General features: G+C 40.5%; 2 protein-coding genes and 1 long non-coding RNA gene across 18 annotated transcripts in view; 2 read left to right on the top strand and 1 right to left on the bottom strand.

Moving 5' to 3' along the window:
* Positions 1–1,892: 1,892 nt before the first annotated feature.
* On the top strand, positions 1,893–10,379 carry LOC123515376 (protein brambleberry-like). 2 transcript variants are annotated; one of them, XM_045273891.1, is made up of 14 exons: positions 1,894–2,154; positions 2,595–2,743; positions 3,473–3,601; positions 4,053–4,238; positions 4,592–4,814; positions 5,147–5,263; positions 5,452–5,714; positions 5,940–6,063; positions 7,965–8,115; positions 8,338–8,463; positions 8,610–8,751; positions 9,129–9,265; positions 9,562–9,747; positions 10,119–10,379. In XM_045273891.1, the coding sequence occupies exons 1-13, from the start codon at positions 2,022–2,024 to the stop codon at positions 9,743–9,745; spliced, it is 2,064 nt and encodes a 687-aa protein (XP_045129826.1). In that variant the 5' UTR covers positions 1,894–2,021; the 3' UTR covers positions 9,746–9,747; positions 10,119–10,379. The 2 variants fall into 2 exon arrangements, with proteins under 2 accessions (XP_045129827.1, XP_045129826.1); XM_045273892.1 differs by having other exon boundaries at positions 1,893–2,154; positions 8,622–8,751; positions 9,562–10,379.
* A 2,242-nt stretch (positions 10,380–12,621) lies between these two features.
* Positions 12,622–19,241, top strand: LOC123515377 (ethanolamine kinase 1-like). Of its 7 annotated transcripts, none has more exons than XM_045273895.1 (8): positions 12,622–12,729; positions 13,372–13,548; positions 13,782–13,916; positions 14,302–14,463; positions 14,921–15,012; positions 15,179–15,405; positions 16,827–17,055; positions 17,388–19,241. In XM_045273895.1, exons 2-8 carry the CDS (start codon positions 13,429–13,431, stop codon positions 17,461–17,463), a joined length of 1,041 nt encoding a protein of 346 aa, XP_045129830.1. In that variant the 5' UTR covers positions 12,622–12,729; positions 13,372–13,428; the 3' UTR covers positions 17,464–19,241. The 7 variants fall into 7 exon arrangements, with proteins under 7 accessions (XP_045129830.1, XP_045129829.1, XP_045129828.1 ...); XM_045273894.1 differs by having other exon boundaries at positions 12,629–12,729; positions 13,408–13,548; XM_045273893.1 differs by having other exon boundaries at positions 12,673–12,779; positions 13,408–13,548.
* The window catches only part of LOC123515379, a 183,102-nt gene continuing 177,314 nt past the window's right edge, over positions 18,823–24,610 (bottom strand). For all 9 annotated transcript variants that reach the window (XR_006677859.1, XR_006677853.1, XR_006677856.1 and 6 more), the window contains 3 exons: positions 20,525–20,680; positions 20,329–20,403; positions 18,823–19,091 (listed from right to left, as the gene is read on the bottom strand). This is a non-coding gene — a long non-coding RNA (uncharacterized LOC123515379). The remainder of the gene's footprint in view (positions 19,092–20,328; positions 20,404–20,524; positions 20,681–24,610) is intronic.

Genomic DNA, 24,610 nt, shown 5'->3' with positions numbered 1-24,610 from the left:
ATGCCGGTCCCAGATGCTCGACTTCCACTATTATTTATATTTGTCTCAGTTCATTTATTTCGAGTCACAAGTGCCTTTTAAGGGTTTCTAATGATAGTTCGCAGTGTTTTACGTGTCTTCCATGCTTGAGTTGAGTGAAGTACGGTGATGTAGAGGTGTTTATGACTTGAATGGGAGGGCCAAAATACGCTAAAATTTTTACCTCCGCTATCTGTGATTTTTTATTTGAGGTTGTAGCGAAGTGTTTGTGTTTTCAAAAGATGGTTTATCATGAGAAAAGTGTGCAAGGCTCCTGAGAAGTTAAAGATGTGGACTTTAAGAATGATATGTAGTCCTGTTAATATTGTAAACAACGTCATTTTTAAATATTATTTTTTCTAATAGGGCGAGTTGCCAGGTTTTGATATATCGAAATGATAGTCATAATTTTTGAAAAACGTTATCGATTCAGTTGAATGAAATTGGTGGGCTTTGAAATTGTGTTTAAGCAAGTCGAAGTTCTAATACTTTATTTAGTATATTTTTGAGCTATTTTATTATTCCTTTTCTCGGCAATGTTTTTGTATTTTAGAAGTTAGTTTCGATTGATAACGAGTCAGAATTTTTATAACATTCGTGTCCAGCTGCCTTTTTGGGAATCCTCATTTTCAAAATGATTTGCGTAACGAATATATGTGACGTCATCAAGGGAGGCCGACCCCCCAACCCCGGCTGGACCCAGGCCGATACCTGGCTCCAGGCCCGAGGGTGTGGGGTGGGTGTGTGTGTGTGTGTGTGTGTGTGTGTGTGTGTGTGTGTGTGTGTGTGTGTGTTGCCTTATCTTTCGTTATGAGGGAGCCCACCAGCTGGAACCACTGACACCCAGCTCCCAGCTGGAGGGTGTTGGAGGCGAAGGTGGCTGTGTGTGTGTGTGTGTGTGTCATTTTCTTTCATGGTACTTAGCGTGTGTGTGTGTGTGTGTGTGTAATTTACTATGGTCGCCCGGTAGTCACCCAGCCAGCCTTCCCCATTATGGAGTAAGCTCAGAGCTCATAGAGCGATCTTCGGATAGGACTGAGACTGTGTGTGTGTTGCCCTTTTCTTTCGTTATGAGGGACCCCACCAGCTGGAACCACTGACACCCAGCTCCCAGCTGGAGGGTGTTTGAGGGGGAGGTGTGTGTGTGTGTCCTTTTCTCTCATGGTACTTAGTGTGTGTGTGTGTGATTCACTTTGGTCGTCCGGTAGTCGACCCCATTACGGAACAAGCTCAGAGCACATAAACAGATCTTCGGATAGGACTCAGACTGTGCGTGTGTGTGTCGTTATTTCACCGTTCTGTATACGTTTCATCTCTGGCGTCCCTCTTTATTATCCTAGTCTGTCAACACAAACTGCAAGTAATAGCGTATAGCGAAATGTGTCCTATTCTTAGCGCTTATTGAGCAAGGGGAAGCTATGATATGTAGGAAACACATAGCCCGGAGCAAAGCAAGGTGCCTCTATCGCCTCGCCCCGCCCCGCCGTGTTAACCCCTGCAGTAACATGACGTGTTTTCATATTTATTCTGGCTATTACTCAATGATTTTATACAGCTTCACAAATTTATGTGGGGATTAAAATAGTGAAAACTGGCCATTAATCTCTGACACCGTAAACCCTTCTTATTGTAAGCAAAATAATCTAATCACACACAAACTATCGTAAAAATGAGCATACCAATCTTTTTAAATCTACCCACGAATTTATTTACTTATCTATCTGCCTACTTAGCTACCTATCTATCTATCTCTGTATCTATCTATCTGTCCATTTACCTATCTGTCAACCTATCAAATTACTGCTTATCTATCTATTCATCTATTTATCTACATACACGCATGCAAATAAGAACATGGATGGATGGTGGCAAGAGACTCGTCAGGGAGTGCCGTTGGGAAGGTAACAGAGACACTCCCGTCCACAGGCAACTCAACTGAATGTGTCAACTCAATAACAACTTCTACCGTTCAATTTCAAGACCTGTAGCGTCATAACTCCGATATGAGATTGCTGGTGGTAATACTCGTGATATTTCTAGTGAACCAGTGCCAAGGGGGACTGTTTTCATGGCTGTTCAAGAAGAAGAAAGACGAGGAGAGGCAGGACAAGGCAGCGGCAGCGCCCAACTCAAATGGTAAGTCAGTCTGGTAGTCAGCGTCACGGTTGGGGTTGATTGTTAAGATCTGGGTTGGTTGTTAAGATCTGTTGTAGCCCTGAGACTAGTGATTTGGCGGCCTTACTATGTTTTCAGGTCAGTTCCTCATGTATTAAGGTTGTGACTTTTGTGGCGAAGTGGAGGCGGGGAGAGGGGATGGAGGCCTGCCGGGTTACATGTTCGAACTTGAGAAATCCATCCCTTCTTATTTTCGTTTAGTAATTCTCGTTGACTTACCTATTCAGCTCTCTTGCTTAATGAAAGTGTAGCACAATTTAAGCAAAAAGTTGTTGATGGTGACCATTATAACACTATATAGTAAACATGTACCATCACTGAAGCATGATCATGGAAATAACACTGATTGTTTATTTCTGGGAAAATATGATGCTTAATTTATTATTATTTATTGTTCTTAGGACACTTGGAAAATCCAGCAGAAGCTAAAGAAGTTGCTACAACTGCCAAAATTCCATTTGAGATCAAGTCTTCAGATGAGAAGTTTTTGAAGGAGGCCACAGAGCTTGGCACCATCAAACTGTCAGAGTTGGATGTGTGCCACCATAAGGTATATTTATGTTTGAACTATTGTTATGGCTATCCCCCACCTGCCAACCTTGCCTCACCATCCTTGCAAGTGTGTGGGGGTGCAGAACTCCTCCTGTTCAGCGTGTGGTGGTGGCCTGGAGGCTGTGTTCAGCTCCTTGGGTACAGCCCCACCATATGTATGCCAAATCTCACACCCAGGTCACAGAGAGGCTCCAAAACTGTCCTTCCTTTATTTGTGCACCTTTCTGCAAGTACAGACTCCAACGTTCTGGTGTCCTAACTAAGTAAATATGTCCCAGGCACACGCACTGCTGGCACACACATCCCACCTCTCCTCGCCCTCCCTGTTGACTCTTCTGCCAGAACCATCCTCAGGCACCTTCTTTCCTCTTCTTCTCTTCCTCTTTTACTCATCTAATTAAAAACAATGCACACTTCATGCAGTCACACACCAGCCCAAAATGCACCAAAACACTCCTGCCTGGAGACAGACATTTGCACAGAGAGACATGCAGCACTTACAACCACATTCACTACACTATTTTTGATGCTAATAAGTTGCTCTTCATTACTCTTAAAAATTATGAACATTTGTCAGGTGTCTCTTTCTGTAATGTGTCTTATGGTGCAGTGCAAGCTGAGTCAGTGGAAATAGGCTGGAAATTGACATGTACAGTCATCTATGAAGTACTGTTGCAATAATCATAAAAAGCTTGATGGTTTGTTATTATGTTTGTATGGGTTTCAGGTTGTCCTTGCTCTTGAGAAGTCTTGTGGAGAGCTGAATGAAGAGGATCTGTCCAAAGTGGCTGTGAATCTTTTGAACTGTCAGTCTGCAATTGAAGATCGAGCAGTGTTTCCCTGTACAAGTGATATGGTAAGAAGTTGTTGATTGTCACTGAAATAATAGCTTTTGAATAAGTGTAATGTGAAATTGTACCATTGTTTTTACATTAATCTCTTAAGCAGGATTCTGTTAATTACATTCTGGAATTCCCTGCCTGCTTTTGTATTTCCTTCCTCCTGTAACTTGAATTCTTTCAATAGTGAGATTTAAAAACTCTTGTCCTCCAATTTTGGATGATCCTTTTTCACCCTTCTTGGTTTTTCTTTTTCCCCTGCATTTTGTAGTTCATGGCCAGTGCCAGCCACTTCTTACAAAAAGAGAGAGAAAAAAAAAACTTATTTGTTTCCACTGGAGTTATATTTTGTAAAGTTGGCTCTGAAATCCTAGTTTTGTTTTTTTACAAATGTACAACTTTTGTGCAGGATTCCGGTTAATAAATCAAGGTCTGTGTCATGTAGACTAATGTGAAGTTTTGTTGCAGTCTCTTTCTGAATGCACCAGAAACATGGATTCCAACACGTGGAATGCTTACCACATCGTGTCTAACCGTGCCCGAGCTGTGTGTTACGCATCCCGGCAGGAACAGTTTGGAGCCAAGACTCAGATGGCTGTGAATGTTTTGATGCAGACTGCTGAGGAACAGATAAAGTCCATGAGTGATTTACAGGTGAGTCAAAGGGCTGGAAATTGGCTCATGCAAGGACTTGGTGTTTCAGAGTTTGCTATCTTTGACCTTTTAATTGCTAATGACATTGTCACTAATTTGAATAACCATAAACTATATTATTGTGCAGAAATGTAACTATAGTTATTTAGAAGTTTTATTTACAATTCTTTTCTATTTACCAGCAGTGGCATCTTACAACTATTATTGGCTAATACTTGTACCAGACTATTTTGTGTTAAGTTTGTGGAGAATCCAGAGCAATCAAAGAACTAATTGAGATCACATCTAAGCAATGCAGTCTTGTACTTCATCACTTTTTATGAAACATGCATGACTTATCACTGTTATTTCAGGAGGGTCAGATGGCACTGGGGAAAGCTACGTCTGACACCCTTGACAGCCTCAGCCAGGGTCATGAGCATCTGAAGCACCAGCAGCAGCAGCTCTCCACAGCACACCAGCATGTCCACAGCTACATTTCACTCAATCTGAGAGAGCTGTCAAGAGAGAAGAAGCTGATTGCATCTGGACAGAAGGAACTTGCTCTTATAACAGAGTCAATCAAACGGAAAATTGGTATGTATCACCTTGAAGCTGTTCTGTGTTGTGGAGAAGTCAAAGAGGAAAGTGAATGGTAATTGTAAATATACTGGTCTGTATATCATTTACAGGCATTGGAAGGTACATTTACTAATATTTAGAGATTTTTCTTCATAACCACTTCCAAAAATCTGGATAGAAAAATAAGGGAAACTATAAGAAGACATCAGCTTACATGTTGCACTTCCTGTTTGAAACATATCTACCTTTTCCTGTCTGTCATACAAAATTTTCTGTTTAGTACTGTTATTATATTAAGCGGCACAATCCTATGTTATCTACTTGCCTAATGAGAATATTGTTGGCAGAGGAAGCAAAGCAACAACTAATGAGCCAAGAAGACAAGCAGAGAGCCAGCCATGATGTGATTCTCCAGGATCTCTCAAGGATACAGGACAATGCACTCAAGATCTGGCAAAAGCTTAGTAAGTATGCTGGTCAGATCATCAGCAGTGTCATTCAAACTCAATTTCACATCTCAGTAGTTTAATTCATAGAAGGTTTCAGCCCTGAATGGTTGGGCTTGTAGGCACATGAAGCTGAGAGCATTGTAACTATAAAATAATTGCCTATTGCAGATGCCACTACTAGAGATGCTAATGACACATTTCAGATGCCAGCACACAAAACATCCTGCTCGCCCATGAAGAGACAGTGCAGCAGTACAGCCGCCTGAGTGACGACGTGCAGCGGATGAATGCCACAGTGCACCACCTCATGGACATGCTGCAGTCCACCAGGCAGGGGGTGGAGGACCAGCTGTCGTGGATCACCTCCCTGGTTGGTGGCACGGACAACACTGTGCAGAAGGTGTACACTTGTGTCCTCCACTCTGGCTATTTCTTGGTGGCAATGATCTCGGCGACTTTCCTACAGGTGTGATTGTGTGGAATTTCATATTTATAAGCTCATAATACTGTGAAAGTAAAGGAAATTGTAAGAAGCCTTCAGTCCTTCATGTGGCAGTTCCCATGTGAAATATTGTCCTGTTAATTTTGCACGTGCTGTTGTTTGTTACATTAGAGTCAGTATTGGATAGCACTGTGCATGTACAGGAAGGAATGTTACAGGTGGCCGGCACTAACACAACCTCTGCCTCAGGTGCCATACTTAACCCGCGTGGCCCTGGTGGTTCTGGTGCCACTCAATGCTTTCTCAGAGATCAAGCATGAAACAAGTCTGCAGTTCTCCACACTCACCACCGTCTTGGCTCTGTGTATCATTGGTTAGTATGCTCCTTTTTGAAAATTTGTGATGAATTATGTATATACTGTTCACATCTTTGTTTTTACTCCTCAGCAATGTTAGGTTCTATTTAATGTGTTCAGTTAGCTGTGCCTGGGCTCTTGAATTTTAGTACAGCCAGCCACAAGACTCACTCTTTCAGGTAAGGCCAGCAGAAATAAAGGAGTGAATGGTGTGTGTGTGTGTGTGTGTGTGTGTACAGCAATACTCTGCTTAACGAACATGATAGGGGGTGTCAAAGCTGTTCGTAGAGTGAAAATTCGTTAAGCGGAAGTAATTTTCCCATAGGAAATAATGGAAATAAGGGGGATGCGTTTTGGGCTAATCCCCAACATACCACATGGGTTAAAAAAAAATATATATGAACCTGTACCATTAATAACCAAGTATCCCCAACATATAACAACACTAAGTAATCACTCAACAGCACACACTGGGACACTGGACATTGGACACTGTGGCTCCAGCTGACACTATCGCAGCCACACTGACTTATCTACCCCAGTTGAACCATAGATTGGAATAATATACTTGTTCAAACATTCGCAGTTCCACTTCAAATAAGGATTTGCACCCTTAAAAGTGCAAACATAGAGCACACCGTATTTCCGGTATAAATTCAACCAAGTTACAGTGAATGAGGGGTTTACAGCTTGAGCCAATGTCAGATAAACATTTTGATATGGAACACCACTATTTGTCAAATGTGACACAATTTATTCACAACTAATAGAATAATTCTCATTAACAATTTGCACACAATATCAAGTGGTGTAAAACGCAGAGAGGCAGCCAATACCAGCACCAGGAGCGCTAGAGACAGAGGCGGGGAGCCAGCCAATCACAGCGAACCTGCTGCGTTTGGTCCCTCACCCGGCAAATTCAAACCCAGAAAATTCACTAAAACGGATGTGGCTGTGCGTTATGTGGACTTTTTGGTCTAACTTTATATAGTACGTTAAACCGGAAATTCGTTAGACGAACGTTCGTTAAGCGGAGTATTACTGTATTTACTTAGTTATATTGTACAGTGTTCAAGTGAGTCTCATAGTGTCCTGTCTCCATGCCTCCATTTATCCAATTTTTCCTTAAAGTTATGCACATTATGTGCTGTAACAACTTAATTGTTCAATACATTCTACTTTTCCACTATTCTGTGTGAAAAACTATTTTCCAATATCCTTCGCACACTGCTTCATCCTGATTTTCTGTACATGACCTCTTGTCCTTCCATCCTCATCTGTCAACAGTACTAGGTCTTCTTTGTCTATCTTTTCAATGCCATTGACTATCTTGTATATTGTTATTAGATCTCCTCATTCTCTTCTATCTTGTAAGGTTGGTAGTCCCATTTCCTTTAGCCACTTTTCATATGTTAGGTCCTTTAGTTCTGGCACCGTCTTTGTACCAGTCTTCTGTATCTGTTCTAATCTTTTTATATCTTTTATAGAGCTTGGAGATCACACCACAGCTGCATATTCTAGCTTTGGGACGTATCCTGCTTGTGATGTTTTTTTTTTTATCATATCTGTCCATAAATTGAAATGCCACTCTTATTTTAGTCAACATTTTATATGATATACCAAATATCTTGCTTATATGTTTTTCAGGGTTCAGATTATCCTGTATAAGCACTCCCAGATCATTTTCCTCTTTAGTCTTCATTATTTTTTCCTCTCCCATCAAATAGTCCCATACCAGTCTTGCTCTTTCCTAGTAATGTGTGTGTGTGTGTGTGTGTGTGTGTGTGTGTGTGTGTGTGTGTGTGTGTGTGTGTGTGTGTGTGTATGTGAGTGAGGTTATGGTGACTTCTCTGTTCCATCCCATGAGAGATTGTCAGCCTGGGATGTAGAATAGATAATCAGATGTCTTTTGTTTCAGTGAATCTGACATTGTCCTGCTTGTGGAGTCTGTATAAGCATCACAAGAAGTCTAAGTGTGAGGAGAAGTCCTTCCTTCACCTAACTGGAAGTGTTCTGGAGAGGACACAGGAACTGGATCAACACTCATCACTACAATATGGCAATAACAGGTCACTGTAGACTCTTCTATAATATAGCATATGAAAGAAATGGTTGTGAATGGGATGTGAGCCTGGGATCTTTGTAGATATGAATCATTGATTAAACATACATATTGATTTCTTTTTGTTTCTTGCTGGAAGAAATGTATCTCAAGTCCTACATACTACATTATTATTCTGAGGTGAATGAGGAACTGAAGATAAACATTGGATTTTTTTTTATATTTTCAGATCTGCCAGCACCTCCTCCTCCTCCCCATCTTCATCATTACTAAAAAATTGTGATTTCTCCAGTGATGAAGAGGAAGAGGAACATTCTCCTGTTGCACCATCAAGCATCTCCTTCCTGAGAAGAAGGTTGTTAGACAGTTGGAGAGTTGTAGTGTGGTAGTGAGATGTGATGCCTGCTTCTAAATAAACATCATCTTTGTAGATACTTTCATAGAGTGAAAGAAATGGTGCAAATCGAAATTTCCAATTTTCATTGATCCTGTTTATTCCAGGGTGTTTAGCAGCACGTTAAGTGGAGGTAAAGTAAATACATTGGAAACACATAAGGAAGCTGACTGCTTAGTACAAGACTCAGACCCAGAATCAGAACACATCACACCAGAGAAGAATGGAGAGCTAGATACAACGGCAAAGGTAATAAACCTTTCAAAAAGAGATGAGCTGAAATTTAAAATGTTCATTTCATTTTACCAGTGTACAATACTTCCATTGAGTAGTAAAACCACAATTTTCACTGTTGCTGAAGAAATTATACTAGGGTTATCCAAGTGACTGACTGAGGTATGTTGGTTAACCTTGTGATTAGCAATGCTTAGAAATATTTATTATTATTTCAAAGTTCAAAGAAGATTGCTGTCTGTTATGTTGATGGATTTCTTGATGAAAATTTATTCAACTCCTGTATGAGGTAGGTTTTATTTTAAATGTAAATGACACCGCATTGGCTTCAGATATAATTTGTCTACTGCAACCTCCTTGTCCAGTCAATGTTATGTTGTGCATGATTTCAGACCTTGTCCAATGTTCGCTGTCGTCTGCTTGACCACATTGATACTTATCAGCCCAAGATGTTTCACCACAACTTATCAGTCGACAAGGGAAACACAGCCTCAAGTAGTCCCTTGAAAGAAACTGTACTGAATAGAAGGTAAGTCCTGTTTTAATATTTGAAGCAAACATGCATTAATTGTCATACCTCATTCACTACAAGGTATTAGATGAGAGAAATAAGTAATATGTGAAACATCATTCAGTAATCTTTAGTTACAATGGATTAGTTAAACAGACATCAATAGATTTAATGACTGGATGCAGCTGTGTGGCTGTGTTGCCTTGAGTGCAGCTTGAGTCATGGTGTGGATTGTTCTGACTTTTGCTGCTGTGAAAGGCTGTGCATGTATGACTTCTTTAGAAAATGGACTCAGGATGTTTGTTACTTTCCAGTATTGTGTCATCAAAAAGTCTCACACCACGGAAACTTTGTGCTTCTGTTTGTAAAAATGGACAGTTGTGTCGTAACATGGTCACAGGAGGAAGTGTGTATTGCCACAGGCATGGTGGAAGCTCCCGTGAGAGCACCCCGATGTCCAGGGGGACCTCTCGGAGAAACACTCCTCTCCGTAGTTGAAGGTAGTTATGAAGTCAAAAGTTGGTGCTATTAGTGAAGCAACTTGTGTATTTTAGTGATATTAAATATAAGTTGATATGTATTATATACAAGGAAATGTATAATATGTATCCTTTTTAACATTACTTAATAAGCTCCTTTTTTCTTCTACTGTCTCTCCAGTCTCTATTGTATTTATGCCTTTTTGGGGAAAGGGAAAGCAACTGCATTTGCTTCCTGGCATTTTGTTAGATAGCAAATTGACAAGCAAAGTTATATATGTACACTTCATGATGTAAAATGCTGTGTTTCTTGATTGTGAAGTCTTGACATGATTGAAGTTCTTACATCCATTTATTGTCCACCATTGATCTCAAATTGGTTGACTTTACAGTGTAAGGTGTGAATTCCTTTCCTGGCTTCCTCCCTCCAAGGAAAGTGTCAGACTGGCTTGCTTCTGTCCTGTTGGGTGCCTCTTAATGTAATGGGGAGAGGAAGTTCCTTTGGACAGTTTGGGATTTACAAAGCTCTTGGGACATTCCATATGATTGATATTTAATACTTTTATATTTAGAAAATATGTATACTAGAGATAAGTCATCCAAGTTTTATTTATATACAGTAAAAGATCAATAAAGGTCAATCAGTGCTTTAATATCTGGTCTTTGTTGCTGCCTCTTAATAGGAAATGTTTACAGTAGAAAAACATTTCATATAATCTTTTCTTGTTAAAAGAGTAGGGGTTGGGTTGAGCATGTGTTGGGATTTGACAGAAACTTTGTCACTATCTTACTTAACCATAGTTTGAAGAGTGCAGGCAGTGGACAGCTGATGACCAGCGGCGCCACCAGGGGGTGGCCTGGGGTGGCTGCAGCCACCCCTTCAAATCTGCTGGCCATCCCACTGGCCAGTCACAGATATTGATTGCCAAGTCAGCCTGACGCGTACAATACACGTGGTAATGTAACATCACATCAGTTGAGCAAACACAGTCTGTGCGTCGTCTTCTGTACGTTCTTCTGCTTTGCTTTGGTGGTAAGTGTATCCTACTAAAATGAAACTTAAGCGTTAATTAATTTTATTACTGATATATTTTCACCCTCTGACACTCATTATTTATGTTCCACGAGAAAATAGTAAAGCTGAGTGTGCCATTCGAGGTGTGGTGTTGAGTAAATTGAGTAATCTAGCTGATGAGAGGGGCAAAAAAATGCCACAGTAGGTGGGGTCACTGGGGTGTACTTGTAAGTATGATGATTCTTATAGAGCTACGGTCAGGTATCATTAGATTGGAAACGCTATAGTGTCAGGGACATAAAGTGGACAGTACTTATAGGTTCACACACAAAAATAAATAAATGAATAAATAGTGTGTCTTATGTTTTTCTGGTGATATGATGTGTTGAATTTGGTAAAATTGTTACTTTGTTCCCTGGTGGTGGCTCAAGGCATAATGTATGTAAGTACTGTATGCCTGGCATACAGTACTTACCGGAAACAGAAAACTTTAACTTTTTGTACTTTCTGCATTCTGCATTCACAGAGTACTACCTACAATAAAGATCTTTAATTTACCGTTTATTTGCAAGACTTGTTTTCCGTTCTTTAATAAAGCAGCGATATATAAGTGTCCGATGTAGAGAGGGTTTACTATTATAATTTGCAGACCATGAAGAGACAGTCAACAGACATCTCTTCTTACTTCATTACACATTCAATCCAATAGTTCAAAGACAAGTTAACACAGAAAAGGAGTCATTTCGGACAGGTTCATTTATTCCAGTTATTGATGTGCTTCTCTCTGAGGTGAGAAGATTTTCCAAAGAAAACCGTATAATGAAAGGGATACAGGCCATGAATCTAAGCAGTCCCACATTTTGTGAGAAAGATGTAGTGTTTCCATTTGCCTCACAATACAACTGCAGCACTGAGGATCTACAATACGAAATCAAGCGCATTCTTGAGGGGAAGCGAGCTAGTAGTGAGGAAACACCAAAGAGTTTAATGGAGCTCACTGCCTTTCTGGAGCCATATAGGGAGGTATTCCATGAAATGTTTAATAAACTGCAAAATAGCACTTGCATTACCTGGGAGCACCTCATCATGTGAACGCAGCTTTTCTGTGCTTAAGTTAATCAAAACAGCCTTGAGAAGTACCATGACTGATAAGCGTTTAAGCAATTTGGTGGTACTCAGTGTGGAAAATGCAACTGCAGCACTGAGGATCTGCAACAGGAGAATAAAGTTGTAATAATATTACCTAGTAAAATAAAATTCCTGAAATTATGACTTTAATTCTGGTGTGCCATCCCAAGATTTTAAGTGGTCTCTCTATGGCCACCCCTATGAATTTTTTTTTTTTTCTGCAGGCACCACTGCTGATGACTTCCACCCAAATAGAACAGAAAGACTGTTTTGAATAAAGGATGAAATAAAAGATGTGTGGGGTATGCTAAGATAGTATAAATAGAACACTTGAATATATGTGAGGAAAGGATGTTTGGATAAGGTGAGGTGCATTGGAAAATTTTATCATGATCACTCCAAGGAGGAAGGAACCAAATACAGACAGATAAAGAGATAATGGAGATAGACACGAGAGGGATACTGATAGGAAAAAAACAAACAAACAGAATTAAGGAAAGTTTTTATTCAGAAGATATGGCACTGAACAAGGGAAGAAAAAAGATAATAATAATAGCGAAAAATAGACAAGAAAAAGAAATTAAACAAACAATAAGGAAAATAGATAAATAGAACAAGAATAAACAAACAACTTGCACAATAAACACAAGAATATACAACTACCCTAAAAAAGGGAGAAGCAAAAAACAAGTAATAAAAAACCTATCAGCAAGATAAGACAAGACAGAAAAAAATACGTACCGTTGGGAAGACAGAAGTTGCTGCCATAGAGACGGCGACCAAGTGACACATGGAGTCTCGCTGCAGCTGATGGGGGGAGTGGCGGTCGGGAGTGGCGTGAGGGGAATTAATAACACCATGTAAGTGTGTGAGAGTAGTGAAGTGGTGCGTGTGGACTAGATTGTGTTGGGTGAGTATGGTGTGCGTGGTGTGTGTCTGTGGAGGTGAGGTGATGCAGGTGTGAGCAGGGACAGAGGTGTTAGTGTAGTGTAGGGTATAACAAGGTAATAGTGATAATGGTGGTGCAAAATGTTATGTTGCAGTAGTTAAGGCGTAGTTGTAGTGATAGTTGCAAGACACTTTAAGATCTCGATCGATTTGCAGCTTCATCCAGTTTGTGATGTGACTCGTTTTTCTGGTGAAGTGTAGTGAAGGATTGACGGTATATATAATTTGTGTCGCAAATGAATATTTTTCAAGTTATGTCTGATTTTTAAACTAAAACTTATGCCTCTGGTTGATTCAGCTGGTTGGCTAGATCCCTTATCTCTAGGGTGAGCCAGACAGGAAAATAACATATGAAAAAATGAAGGGGGATAGCCCAATTCTGTGAGTAAGCCAGTCTATAAGGGAAGAAATTACTGGAGGAAATGAATGAATAACATACTTGAATGCTTGGATGGAGTTTAGTGACACGACCTCATTAATTACCCCCGACCTAACTTAACCAAACGGTGGCTAAGTTTCCTTGAGCCCCATAACCTAACTTAAGTTTATTTCAGTAATCCTTGAGTGTGACGTGTGTGTGCTGCCTTCAGACGAGTGCCAGGCCGTGCAAAATGCCGCTGCAGCTTGATCTGGAGATAAAGGGCACAGACAAAGCTGAGCTGCAGGATGGTGCCAGGACCATTGCCCTCAAGGTGCATCCTGAGTGGAATAAAGACACGTTACAGTTCCAGGTATGACTTCAGGTAGAATATGTACAAATGTCTTTTATTATAAGAAAAATGATGGTCACTTGTAGGATGAGAAGATTATATTCTTTTTTGGTGGAGAAACATTTAATTTCCCATGCAGACATCAGTGTTTCAGGTGTTGTAGTGTGCCACAAGGATGGGAACTAGTAGAAATTTTGATATAGTAAGAGGGAAATGTCACTCATTATTCGTCTCACAAGTGTGTTGACCATCAGGTGTACACGAGTGGCATCACCAACCAGCTGATTGGTGTGTGGCAGGATGAGAAGAACAGGCAGCTGCTGGTGAGGGTATACGGCCAAGGCACAGACTTGTTCATTGACAGAGAGGCAGAGAGGAACAACATTGAGGTGAGCATCAGCCACACACCAGGTTACTGCTTTCAGCTTGTGCTTGTATAGCTGCTGCAATGAAGCTTTAAATTGTTCTGTGGGGTGTGATGTAATGTCAGTCACTCAGTAGTAGTTACACCTTCATTGATCCCTCACTATGTTCGTGACTCTCTTTAAACTAATCATGGTATGTCACATGTTCAGTGGTTGTGTTATTCTGATTGTATAGAAAATGTACTTGAAATGGGATCTTAAGTTTTCAAATTGTGTGTTCCATCCAGATTCAAGCAGTGAGCTAAGTTTTCACTGAAGTCCAAACATTAATTAGTGTTCTTGGCTCATGATTTAGTAAATGATTCAATAGCTAACTTGAATTTGTATTCACAATATGATGCATTTTCAGGTTTTACACAAAGTTGGCTGTGCACCAGAATTACTTGCTGTCTTCAAGAATGGGATCAGTTATGCATTCACCATTGGAATCCCCACAACCACCACATTAATAGTCCAAGAGCCAGTCTGGAGAGGCGTCACTCAGGAGCTAGCAAAGTTTCATAAAACTGAGGTAATGTTCCTCATTACATGTAAACACTGAGTGAATGGGTATCTTCTTCAACTGTGTCTAGCTCCTTCCATGTGTGCTAGAAAAAGAAGTGAGGCAGCATTATGTGAGATGTGGGGAGCATGGTGGTTCAGAGAGTAGAATAGTGTGCCAAACCTCTGTGCTGTAAGTCTTGTGTTTGAATCTTGGCTAACAGTCAGGACTTTTCTGTGGTGAAACCTCCTCATAGGTTCACACAAAAAGAATCTGGTCACCCAACCATTAACCAAAGCTTAAATGATATATCCTTATATATTACATAACCTTATAAATGTCACCCTAACATAACCTAATATCACCAATAAGATGCCTACTCTCCTCAAGTATGACACATTTTAACCTTCACCTTATATGATCTGTGATGTGATAGTCTTTCCTGCACATGTAAGGAGAGGTTCTTATGCTTCTGTTCCTTTCACAGGGAGGAGACATCACAAAGGCATCACTATTCCCCAAAATTTACCATTTTCTGAACCTCATACCTGAGAAATTTGATGAAGCAAGGCAAAAAAGGTCTGTAAAGTTCTATTGACTTTGGAATAATAGTATAATCCTTCACCCATAAAAATACAAAATATTACAGTTTTATCTTATAATAATTTTTCCTCTATTTATTGGTCTTACTGCTTCCATATGAGGCATCTGTTTGTATCAAATTATAATGATGATTTTGCTTCAGACTGGAGGAACGCAAGTACACCAAAGTTCACCTGGGGCAGGAAATCAGTGACCTTGAGAAGTGCCTCACTACTTTAGGGTGTCCAATTGTGTTCTCCCATAATGATATTCTTCTGGGAAACGTGATCTGGGATGAACCAACCAAAAAAGCCAGCTTCATAGATTTTGAGTACGGGGCAGCAAACTACCAGGCGTATGACATTGCCAATCACTTCAATGAATTTGCAGGTAAGAAGGCACGAACTGATGGAAGGAGATTTAATGGGACTTGTGTTAAGACCGTGACTTGGTGTTATGTGGTGCTGAGTCTTGCTGTGGAAGTGTGTACTGTGCTGAAGCTTCTGGCATGTAGTATGGTGGCCCATGAGATTGGTCTAAGAGTGTGCATCATGTGTGTGATTATGTTGTGCTTTGTCTACGCCACCCTGTATGGAATTGCCTGTCTGGTATATAGATCGATAGATGGTAATTGTGAAGGATAATATGTGATATCAGTAGATAGATTGTACTGTAGTAGTTTGCCCTGTGGTTAGTGATACTATTTGTTCATTTTTTTTCTCAGGTTTTTTCTTATATTTTGCAACATAGTGAAGTATTGTATCAGTTACCTCATTTGCCTTCTTCAGTATATGACGTGTTGACCACAGCCTAGGTCCCAGGATCTTCACATCAGTATTCTATGGTTAAGCTTATAAAACAGTTGCCAGTATGTATTATGGAGTGTTAAGGTCAGTTTGATGAGGATAGTCTCTTAACCCTTTCAGGGTGCAAATAGGTTTTTGGATCATGTCTGTGAGATGCAAATTCGGGTGAAAAATCAAGATTTGCAAAAATGGAAAAAATCAATATTCTCATGCATAATAGAGTGTTACGCATCTACTGTAAAAAAAATTTAGGTCTCTACTCATCCTGGAAAGTGGTGCAATAATGATGGGAGGTTGGCTTTCTGGTGGTACGTTGTGTGCTGTTGAGTATTTCCATCGTAGTGGGTGGTTATTTTCCGCCACAACTTGTGCAAGTGTTCTCACTAAATTACACAGAATTTTCTGCCTGATTTGAACTGCAGTTACTCAGAACTGCTCCAGAATGTGCTAGGGTAATTTTTTTTCACACCTGTGCATACATTATGCCCACACAAATAATATAAAATACCTTTTCAGAATACGCATGCCCATATATGGTAGTATACAAAATATGCAATATACTACCAATAAACGAATAATATCTGGCATATCTGCTCTCTAACAACAAGATTTGATCATTACTCTTGTTATTTCTGTAAATAAATGCACAAATAGCCACTAGCGATGTCGTAAAATAATAATAATTGTGAAAAAAGGGGCATCTGATACTCTACTGTGTGGATGCCATTGTGACTATATTTTTCTTACCACGCAACTGATGGTGCATCCCATGAGTTGAGGGAGAATGGGAGAATGTCATCTGGCAACTAGCAGCAGCTAGAAGGCGCGCGGTTTAATTCTGTGACTCGTCAAATATGAGACCATGATCGTGGACAGGAGGCATTTCCCTCAAAGCCATGATCATGGTCCGGAGCACTGAAAGGGTTAACAGTCATTCCGGTGATGGTGTGTTACTGGAGAAAGATTGACAGCTTTACAGATACATGATGACAAGTTCTTTCACAGGAGTCGATGAGGTGGATTACAGTTTGTATCCAAGTAAGGAATTCCAGTGCCGTTGGCTGCGCAGCTACTTGGCTCACTACTTTGGGAAGAGTGAGACAGAAGTTGATGAAAAGGAAATAGAAAAGTGGTACATCTGGTCCAATAAGTTTGCCCTGGCATCTCATCTCTTCTGGGGCACCTGGGCCTTTGTTCAAGCCCACTACTCCTGCATAGACTTTGATTTCCTTGAGTAAGTTTGATGTGTATGTGTATGTGAGGAGCCTTGTATGTGTGAATGTGTGGTGGCCTGTGTTGTGTCTGGGCTGTCCTGTGTGGGATTGACAGCTGGGTTTGTAGATAGAATAGAAGTTTTGCTTTAAGTATTCCAAGAAAGATCAGACATCAGATAAGACATAATTATGGTACATATGTGGTAATTAGTTGATGTGGTGGAACACAATTTAACAATGTAATATGTATGAATATAAGTATTGAGAAAATACTGATTTATGATTTTTTTTATGTATGGATGTATTTCTGTGATGGACTGAACTCATTACCTTTGTTTTCTCTCCCTTGCAGATATGGCATCATCAGGTTTGATGAATATTTTCGAAGGAAAGATGAATTCTTGGGCCTCTCTCCAAAAGAGCAATAGAAGAAGATTACTTATTAATGTTTTATTGTTACCATATTTTTAATCATGTTCATTTGTGGTTGTTATTGTTTTATGGTTATTTAGATTTCTGTTCATTAGTGGTTTCATCATTTATTTAGCGTGCTTGTAGAATTGAAATTAATTAATAGGTCAATGAATATCTCAGCTGTAAATCTTTAATAAGATTAACAGTTTTGGGGAGGAGACTAGTTCATTGTTATAGTGAAGTCTTCCTCAGTGAACACAAGTTGTTATGTAAGGAAAGCTGGATGGCATTGTGTGCTCAAACAGTGTTCATTTAGGTCTTATTGACTCCATGCTGCATTTATTCTCAAATCTATATGCAATAAGTTTGATTGATTGTGAATTAGTGTTGTGTGTGATGGAATCATGGTACTATACTTAAAAGTGTACTTCTGTACTTAATTTGTACCTGCTGTGCAATACTTTTAAGTTATGGGCAATATGTGCAATTGGGTGCAATCTTGAGTGCTTAACAGGGTGGGTTTTATACGTAGTGTGTGACGTTTGAGGTTAAGAATACTAAAACCTACAGTTTATGCAGATCCAGTATGGCAGTGATTCAACATTCCAGCAAAACAAAGCAAGGCAGGTGTTGCAGTGGAAAGTATGATGGCTTGTGCTCATCTAGTGTGTCTGGTGTTGCCACAGTGCCTCGGGTGTGTTTCAGCAGCTTCACCTCCAATTGTCTCTTATATTGCTCAATGTGCTTACTTTTCTTGTTTTTGCATATGATATCTGATTTTTAACTCAGGTATTTTGAACTTTTTCAGTCCACTGTAGAAACATTTCAGTATCAGTCAGATAGTTTATAATCATTAGTCATTTAAATGTAAGTTCTGGATCTGGATAAACTTCAACTTGCCAGATATGTTATGCAAGTTACTGGGTTAATTAAGGACTGCTAACTTGTCCTGAATTATTGTGTTTAGGTTTGCTGTATTAAGAGGATTTTGTGCAATCTTTCTATGTTATCATTGTTACTACTGTGTTTATTTGTTCGTATGTAGTGAAAAGACAGTCCAGACCAAGCAAGAATCACTCGTGTCTTGGCATTTTGACATGTCAGACTCTTACTGGTTAAGGGTTTCACTCCCCAGCAGCTGTCTCTTGTAGCTTCCATTCCTTCACACTCTTTAAGGGAATCTGGCTGCCAGATGTGTGTGTGCCATGTTCCAGAGTGACCCAAGGTATTATTTACCAAGGCCGGAGTGATTCATGGTCAGCTCTGGCTGCCTCAATGCTACATGTAATGGTTATTACTGCTTTTGACTCTTGTGTTGCTAAAACAGGGTTGGTTGATATTATTAATGTTTTAAGGTTTTTAAATACTTCATATATTCAACATACATTTATTAATACAATACAATGTCATTTTTAACTATACTAATCCAATGTAAGTTTTGTTTCTATACAAATGTGAATATGTAGGATGCATTATGGTTAGGAGGGAATGGTGGAGGTAGATGAGAGAAATAATGTGTGTGTGTGTGTGTGTGTGTGTGTGTGTGTTGGGTTTAAAGTAGTTGTTGTTGTCAGGAAGCTTTAGGGGAGACTCTTATTTGGAGCCCCTCACTTCAGAAACTGCCTTGTGCAAGTCCAGACATCTGTGGGGATAGAGAACCTGGTGTTAGTAGCTAATCTTTTAATGAGGTGAAGTGACTGTACAATGATAAGTACACACACAACACAACACACCACAAACACACCACACAACAAACACACACACCACACCACACCACACAACAAAACACACACACACACCACACCACAAACACACACACACACCACACCATACAACAAACACACACACACACCACACCATACAACAAACACACACACAATTATACAACAAACACACACACACACACACCATATAACAAACACACACACACACACACACCATACAACACACACACACACACACCACAACATACAACAAACACACACACACACACACACACACACACACACACACACACACACACACACACACACACACAACACAACACACACACCACACACACACACACACACACACACACCACACACACACAACACACACACCACATCACACAACAAACACACACACACACACAACAAACACACACACCACACCACACACACACACACCACACACCCCACCTCACCCCACCCCACACACACCCCATCCCCTACACACACACCACCTCACCCCAACCCCCACACACCCCATCCCCTACACACACACCCCTCACCCCATCCCCCTACACACACCACCTCACCCCATCCCCCACACACACACCACACCCCAACCCCCACACACCCCCCCCCCTACACACACCACCTCACCCCACCCCCCACACACACACACACACACACACACACACACACACACACACACACACACACACACACACACACACACACACACCCTACTACTAGCTTGTTTCACTTTCTTTCACTGAACTGTCACATACATTATTTTTTTTATTTTCTCCTACATATCACAGACAAACAAACACGCACACCAATAATGTTACACCATGTTATATGTATCTAGTCATTTTTTGTATGTGTCATTTCTAATGAGCTCTAAGATAACTTCGCAATAATTAAGGAAGAAATTATCTCTGTTGCTTTCCCTTAAGTGAATCTTCAACGCTTAGCTCTCGAGCTAGGTTTGGGTTTACAGGTAAGTGAGATACCCCGTCCGAAAGGCCCTTAATGGACTCGACACAGTTTGGGCGCCAATGAAGGACTTGGGGTACCTCACAGGGTGGCCAGTTATAACCTTTTCTAACAAGTTTCACAAAATCAAATAATTATCTCTAACCCAACTCAACTAAGTGTGGGGTGGTTTACATTTGCATAATTCTTTTTGCTGGTGCAGTGCAGACAGTGTGTGTTCATCTCCCCCCATGTTGCATCATCCTGTATCTGTGGAGAGAAAACTCATTTAGACAAACTATGCAGGATTTTCTTTGGCTTGACAAAATATATGAGATAAAAAATATTATATCCTTGTACTGTATGAAGAGAGAATGAGTAGAACCATCACCTTTGTGCCTGGAGTCTGAGCTCTGTGGATAAACTCTCTTAGAGATGTAGGTGGTCATCTCAGCTTCTGTTCCTCTAATCCTGACACTGCAGAGAAGTCTTCATTCATTCATGGTGTCGCCTTTCAAGAGCAGCATGTCCAACACATCTCAGACCTCTGTGGAGAGATGCCAGGTTAATGTTTTTACAATATACTTTTGTGCAATTATTAATAAAATTTTGTGAATATCTAAGTTTCTTTCCTTTGTAAATACATGAAATGGAGAATTAATAATGCGTAAACACACACATCAGTGCTGCCACTCCTTGGATTTTTCTACTAGATCTTGGTTTTTCTGCTCCAAGCTTGGAGTCTTGGATGTTTTCAGTTAAATTCAGGAAATCTTGGTTTTTTGGTCATGGCAATGAAATTCATGTATTTTTCCCCATTTCCTCCAGTATCAGATATTTAATGAAATAAAATACGTATACATAGTGATAATAATAGGAAAAAAACAATATTTATGTAAATAACATTACATATTTTCGTCAGTGTAAATTATAAATGTACTATATTGTCGACTGAAGTCGTTGGGTTTGAGATTCGGACACCTCTGCTGAGCCAAACGGAGTCAGACCTGACTAAACTGTTTCCGTAGGATTGTTCGAATATTATGTTAGACAAATTTTCCCAACTGATTTGCCGTTCCTGTTCTTTTATGTATTTATCTCGTTCATCGTCACGTTACTCACGTAACTCATGTGTAACTCGTCAGAATAACAGTGCGCAGCGTTTTGGCCTTCTTGTTTTACACGAACCATACTTGTCAGAATACGGGCGCGAAACATTGCTTTGTCATATACTACACGTACCATTCTCGTCAGAATACAGGCGCCGCATTGTCTGCGTCGACCATTCAAAAGTACTGCTTAGCGACTTGAAAACTGGAAAATGCCATCAGCGCTACAAGGATATGTGCTCAAAAGTGGAAATGGCAACTCTGCATTCACCTGACCCTGATGATGACGACAGTGATGAGGAACCCCCACTTCAGGTGTATGCATATTAGGGTAAGAAAGAGTTTGTATTTTGAGTTTTAATATATAAACGGCCATCTTGGGTTTTCTTCACTTCCCAATACCTAAAGACAACAAACAGTTTTTTAGTTCATCTTGGAGTATTTTACCGATGATTCTTGGTTTTTTATAAAATCAAGAGTGGCAGCACTGCATCATTCACATATGTATTTCAATCCTCTCTCTGTTGAAAGGTTGCTGTGGTGACGATACTTATAGCCCACTTCTATCTTCCCATTAAGAGTGCATTCTGTATTGCCCAACGATGTTTTCCTCTCAACGCAAATCCTATCTGTCTGTCCCCGTCTTAGCGTCCCGTCTGTTTTCCTTTCACCCTGCACCCTCACTTCTGTCTCTACCATGTCACTACTCAGTCAGTTTTTACCCAATCCATTCTGCATGCTCTCATTACCATCTGTCTCCCTCATTTCCAGTTTCTCTCTCTCTCTCTCTCTCTCTCTCTCTCTCTCTCTCTCTCTCTCTCTCTTGATGAACAGCTACACTCAAACAAAGGTTAATTTTTCATGATCATTACATCGTCATTATCCTCATCCTTTGTACAAAACAAGAGCTGAAATTATCCAATTTATGACATACAACTAAATGATATACGTAGAGTAACAAAATTCACATCGTCAGCGAGAATAAAAACATTTTTCCCCATCAGCTGCAATCAAGACTAGGAAAAAATCGGGTGAATGATATAAAAGCTACACACACTTTCCCTGAAATTCGTTACGATGAATTATTTCTTAAATGATTAAACGTCGAGAGTGAAGGTTAAAATAACTTACATCATCAGTATTCTATCACGAATTGTATAAAACTGCTTTTGCTCTTAATGGTACAAATCTGTTCTGGATCACGAGATTTCACTTCAAAGTAAAGCTGGAGTGCTTGGCTGCCGAAGCTTGCGTGGCGGTGGCTGGGAGCTGGGAAAGGCGAGGCTGCGTGGCTGAGCTGATGATGGTCCGCAAGTGGTGCAGTCGTGGTCAAGTAAACTAACTGATGCAATTCACTTCCACCTTGTTCTGGGTTTCTTCTCAATCTTAACTACTCTACTGAGAATCTTGCTAAATCCTGACAAGTTTACACCATTAGACAACAAAAGATTGAACGGAAACGATAAAATACGATGAAAATTAATAAAATACTTGACTAGTGACCATGACTGCAGCGAGTGATGAAGGTGTAGAGTAGACGATACTGTAGTGGAGGTCTTACAGGTCCATGGTGACGGCGGTGGTGAGAGGAAGGGCGCACGTGGCTGATGGTGGTGACAGACGGAAGCTGCAGGTGTGTCGACCTCCCACACACCTGAAACTTTGCTCACCTTGCACTTAACCAGGGCTGAGCAGAGGATCAGGCCCGTGGGCGGCAGACGGGTAGGCGGATGGTGCATGTGGCAGCGAACTGATGTCCCCCCCCCCCCACACACACACAGAGAGAGAGAGAGAGAGAGAGAGAGAGAGAGAGAGAGAGAGAGAGAGAGAGAAACACCCACCTCACTTTACAAAAGCAAAACAGTAATCTCTAACAAATAAAAGAAAATATTATCTTTCGAATCCATAACAGAATAAATCATAACATTCATCTAGTTCTACATTACTACCTAGGTAGTTTTAACAGACTGCCTCGCCACCATCTGGACAATAAAATATTGGTTATGTTATAGAGCACAAGATACTAACTATGAAGTACCGCGTCTAGAGACCAACGTGGCCAACGGGAAGGAAGTATGTGGGCGCGCGAGACTGGGGAGCGAGAAGCCGCTCTAAACCCAAGCAAACTCCAGTGACTGCCGAGGGATGCTGATGGAACTGGGAGGCATATTATCAAAGTTTGTGTGGGCTCATCTCCGAGTAAGCTTCTTGTTAATGACTGATTACTGCTCGCCAAACTGCTGATGATGGAGAGCAGACATTGCTGGAATCCTGAATGTCTTGTATGAATGATGACCTGCCACAGAGAACTCTTACGATGGACTTGTATATATACTCGAGTGACATCTGTCCATTAAAAGTCAATCCATCACGACAACAGTCAGGCTTTGTGGTTCACCAAGCTCTTCAAGCTTGATTTATGTGCAAACAATGTGCATTGTCTTCTAAAACTATGCCACTGTCTCATACGGACGCCTGAATTTGGCCTGGCAATAGCAAACCATATTCTGCGCAGCGTAGTGGTTCTTCAATCTCCTCAGTTTTGATTTATGTACAGACAATGTATATAGTGTCTTCTCAAACTGCTGCGCCACTTTCTCGGAAGAGCCTCAGCTGGGTTCTGGCTTGGCAATAGCAAACCAGTCTAGCAATTTGGGTCCACGCCTCGCCGGAATCCGTGGTTCCTCCCAGTAATCCTAGATGCATCGTCACTCACCGAACACATGCCTCGCACACCATTCGCGACTTGGGACCTGAATGCTTGGAACGCTCCACTCGCATTTCCCACTTGGTATGAAAGTCACACGGTAGAGCAGCTTCCTCTGATCAGCTGTGCGCGCCGGGAGGTCCACCAGGGATCACTACAGCTGTGGTCAGAAGTTTATAGTAACCTGCACTCCCGATTTTCCTCAATCTTCTTTCTATCAATTGTCTGTTTGTTAAGGAAGACTGTCAGCAAATCAAAGGATTTAGTGAGGGGAACATAAACCATATGGAAAATTATTTTATAGACTTTGGGCTGGACCATCTGATAATGTTACTCCATGATGAGGCTTTGTGAACTGAGGCGTCTGCCATGCGTGCTTCTTAACAGACGAACATTTCTTATTTTCATCTTAAAAATATATTATGATACACATTATACGTTCAAGGAAACATAATGATCATGTTTTACATAACAATACTTAAGTACATCATGGAAAAGAACTTTAATTTGTAATACACTTAATAATAAAACAATCTTATTTATACATAGGCCTTCACAATGGAGGCGACGCGAGACAAAACATTACAATAATCGTACTATACAAACAGAACAATGGCCTAGTAACAGCTTAGGACTCACACAGCATTATCAGCTTCAGAGA

The sequence above is a fragment of the Portunus trituberculatus genome, chromosome 39 (assembly GCF_017591435.1).
Source record: "Portunus trituberculatus isolate SZX2019 chromosome 39, ASM1759143v1, whole genome shotgun sequence".
NCBI lineage: Eukaryota > Metazoa > Arthropoda > Malacostraca > Decapoda > Portunidae > Portunus > Portunus trituberculatus.
This window is presented reverse-complemented; position numbering and strand designations above follow the sequence as displayed.

What these genes read in the sequence shown, in the direction of transcription:
- LOC123515376 (XM_045273891.1), top strand. Translation starts at nt 2,022, where the DNA reads ATGAGATTGCTGGTGGTAATACTCGTGATATTTCTAGTGAACCAGTGC. An exon ending in GGCAGCGCCCAACTCAAATG is followed by an intron (nt 2,155 to 2,594) that starts GTAAGTCAGTCT and finishes TATTGTTCTTAG; the next exon opens with GACACTTGGAAAATCCAGCA. An exon ending in GTCAATCAAACGGAAAATTG is followed by an intron (nt 4,815 to 5,146) that starts GTATGTATCACC and finishes TATTGTTGGCAG; the next exon opens with AGGAAGCAAAGCAACAACTA.
- LOC123515377 (XM_045273895.1), top strand. Translation starts at nt 13,429, where the DNA reads ATGCCGCTGCAGCTTGATCTGGAGATAAAGGGCACAGACAAAGCTGAG. An exon ending in CAAAGTTTCATAAAACTGAG is followed by an intron (nt 14,464 to 14,920) that starts GTAATGTTCCTC and finishes TTCCTTTCACAG; the next exon opens with GGAGGAGACATCACAAAGGC. An exon ending in GATGAAGCAAGGCAAAAAAG is followed by an intron (nt 15,013 to 15,178) that starts GTCTGTAAAGTT and finishes ATTTTGCTTCAG; the next exon opens with ACTGGAGGAACGCAAGTACA.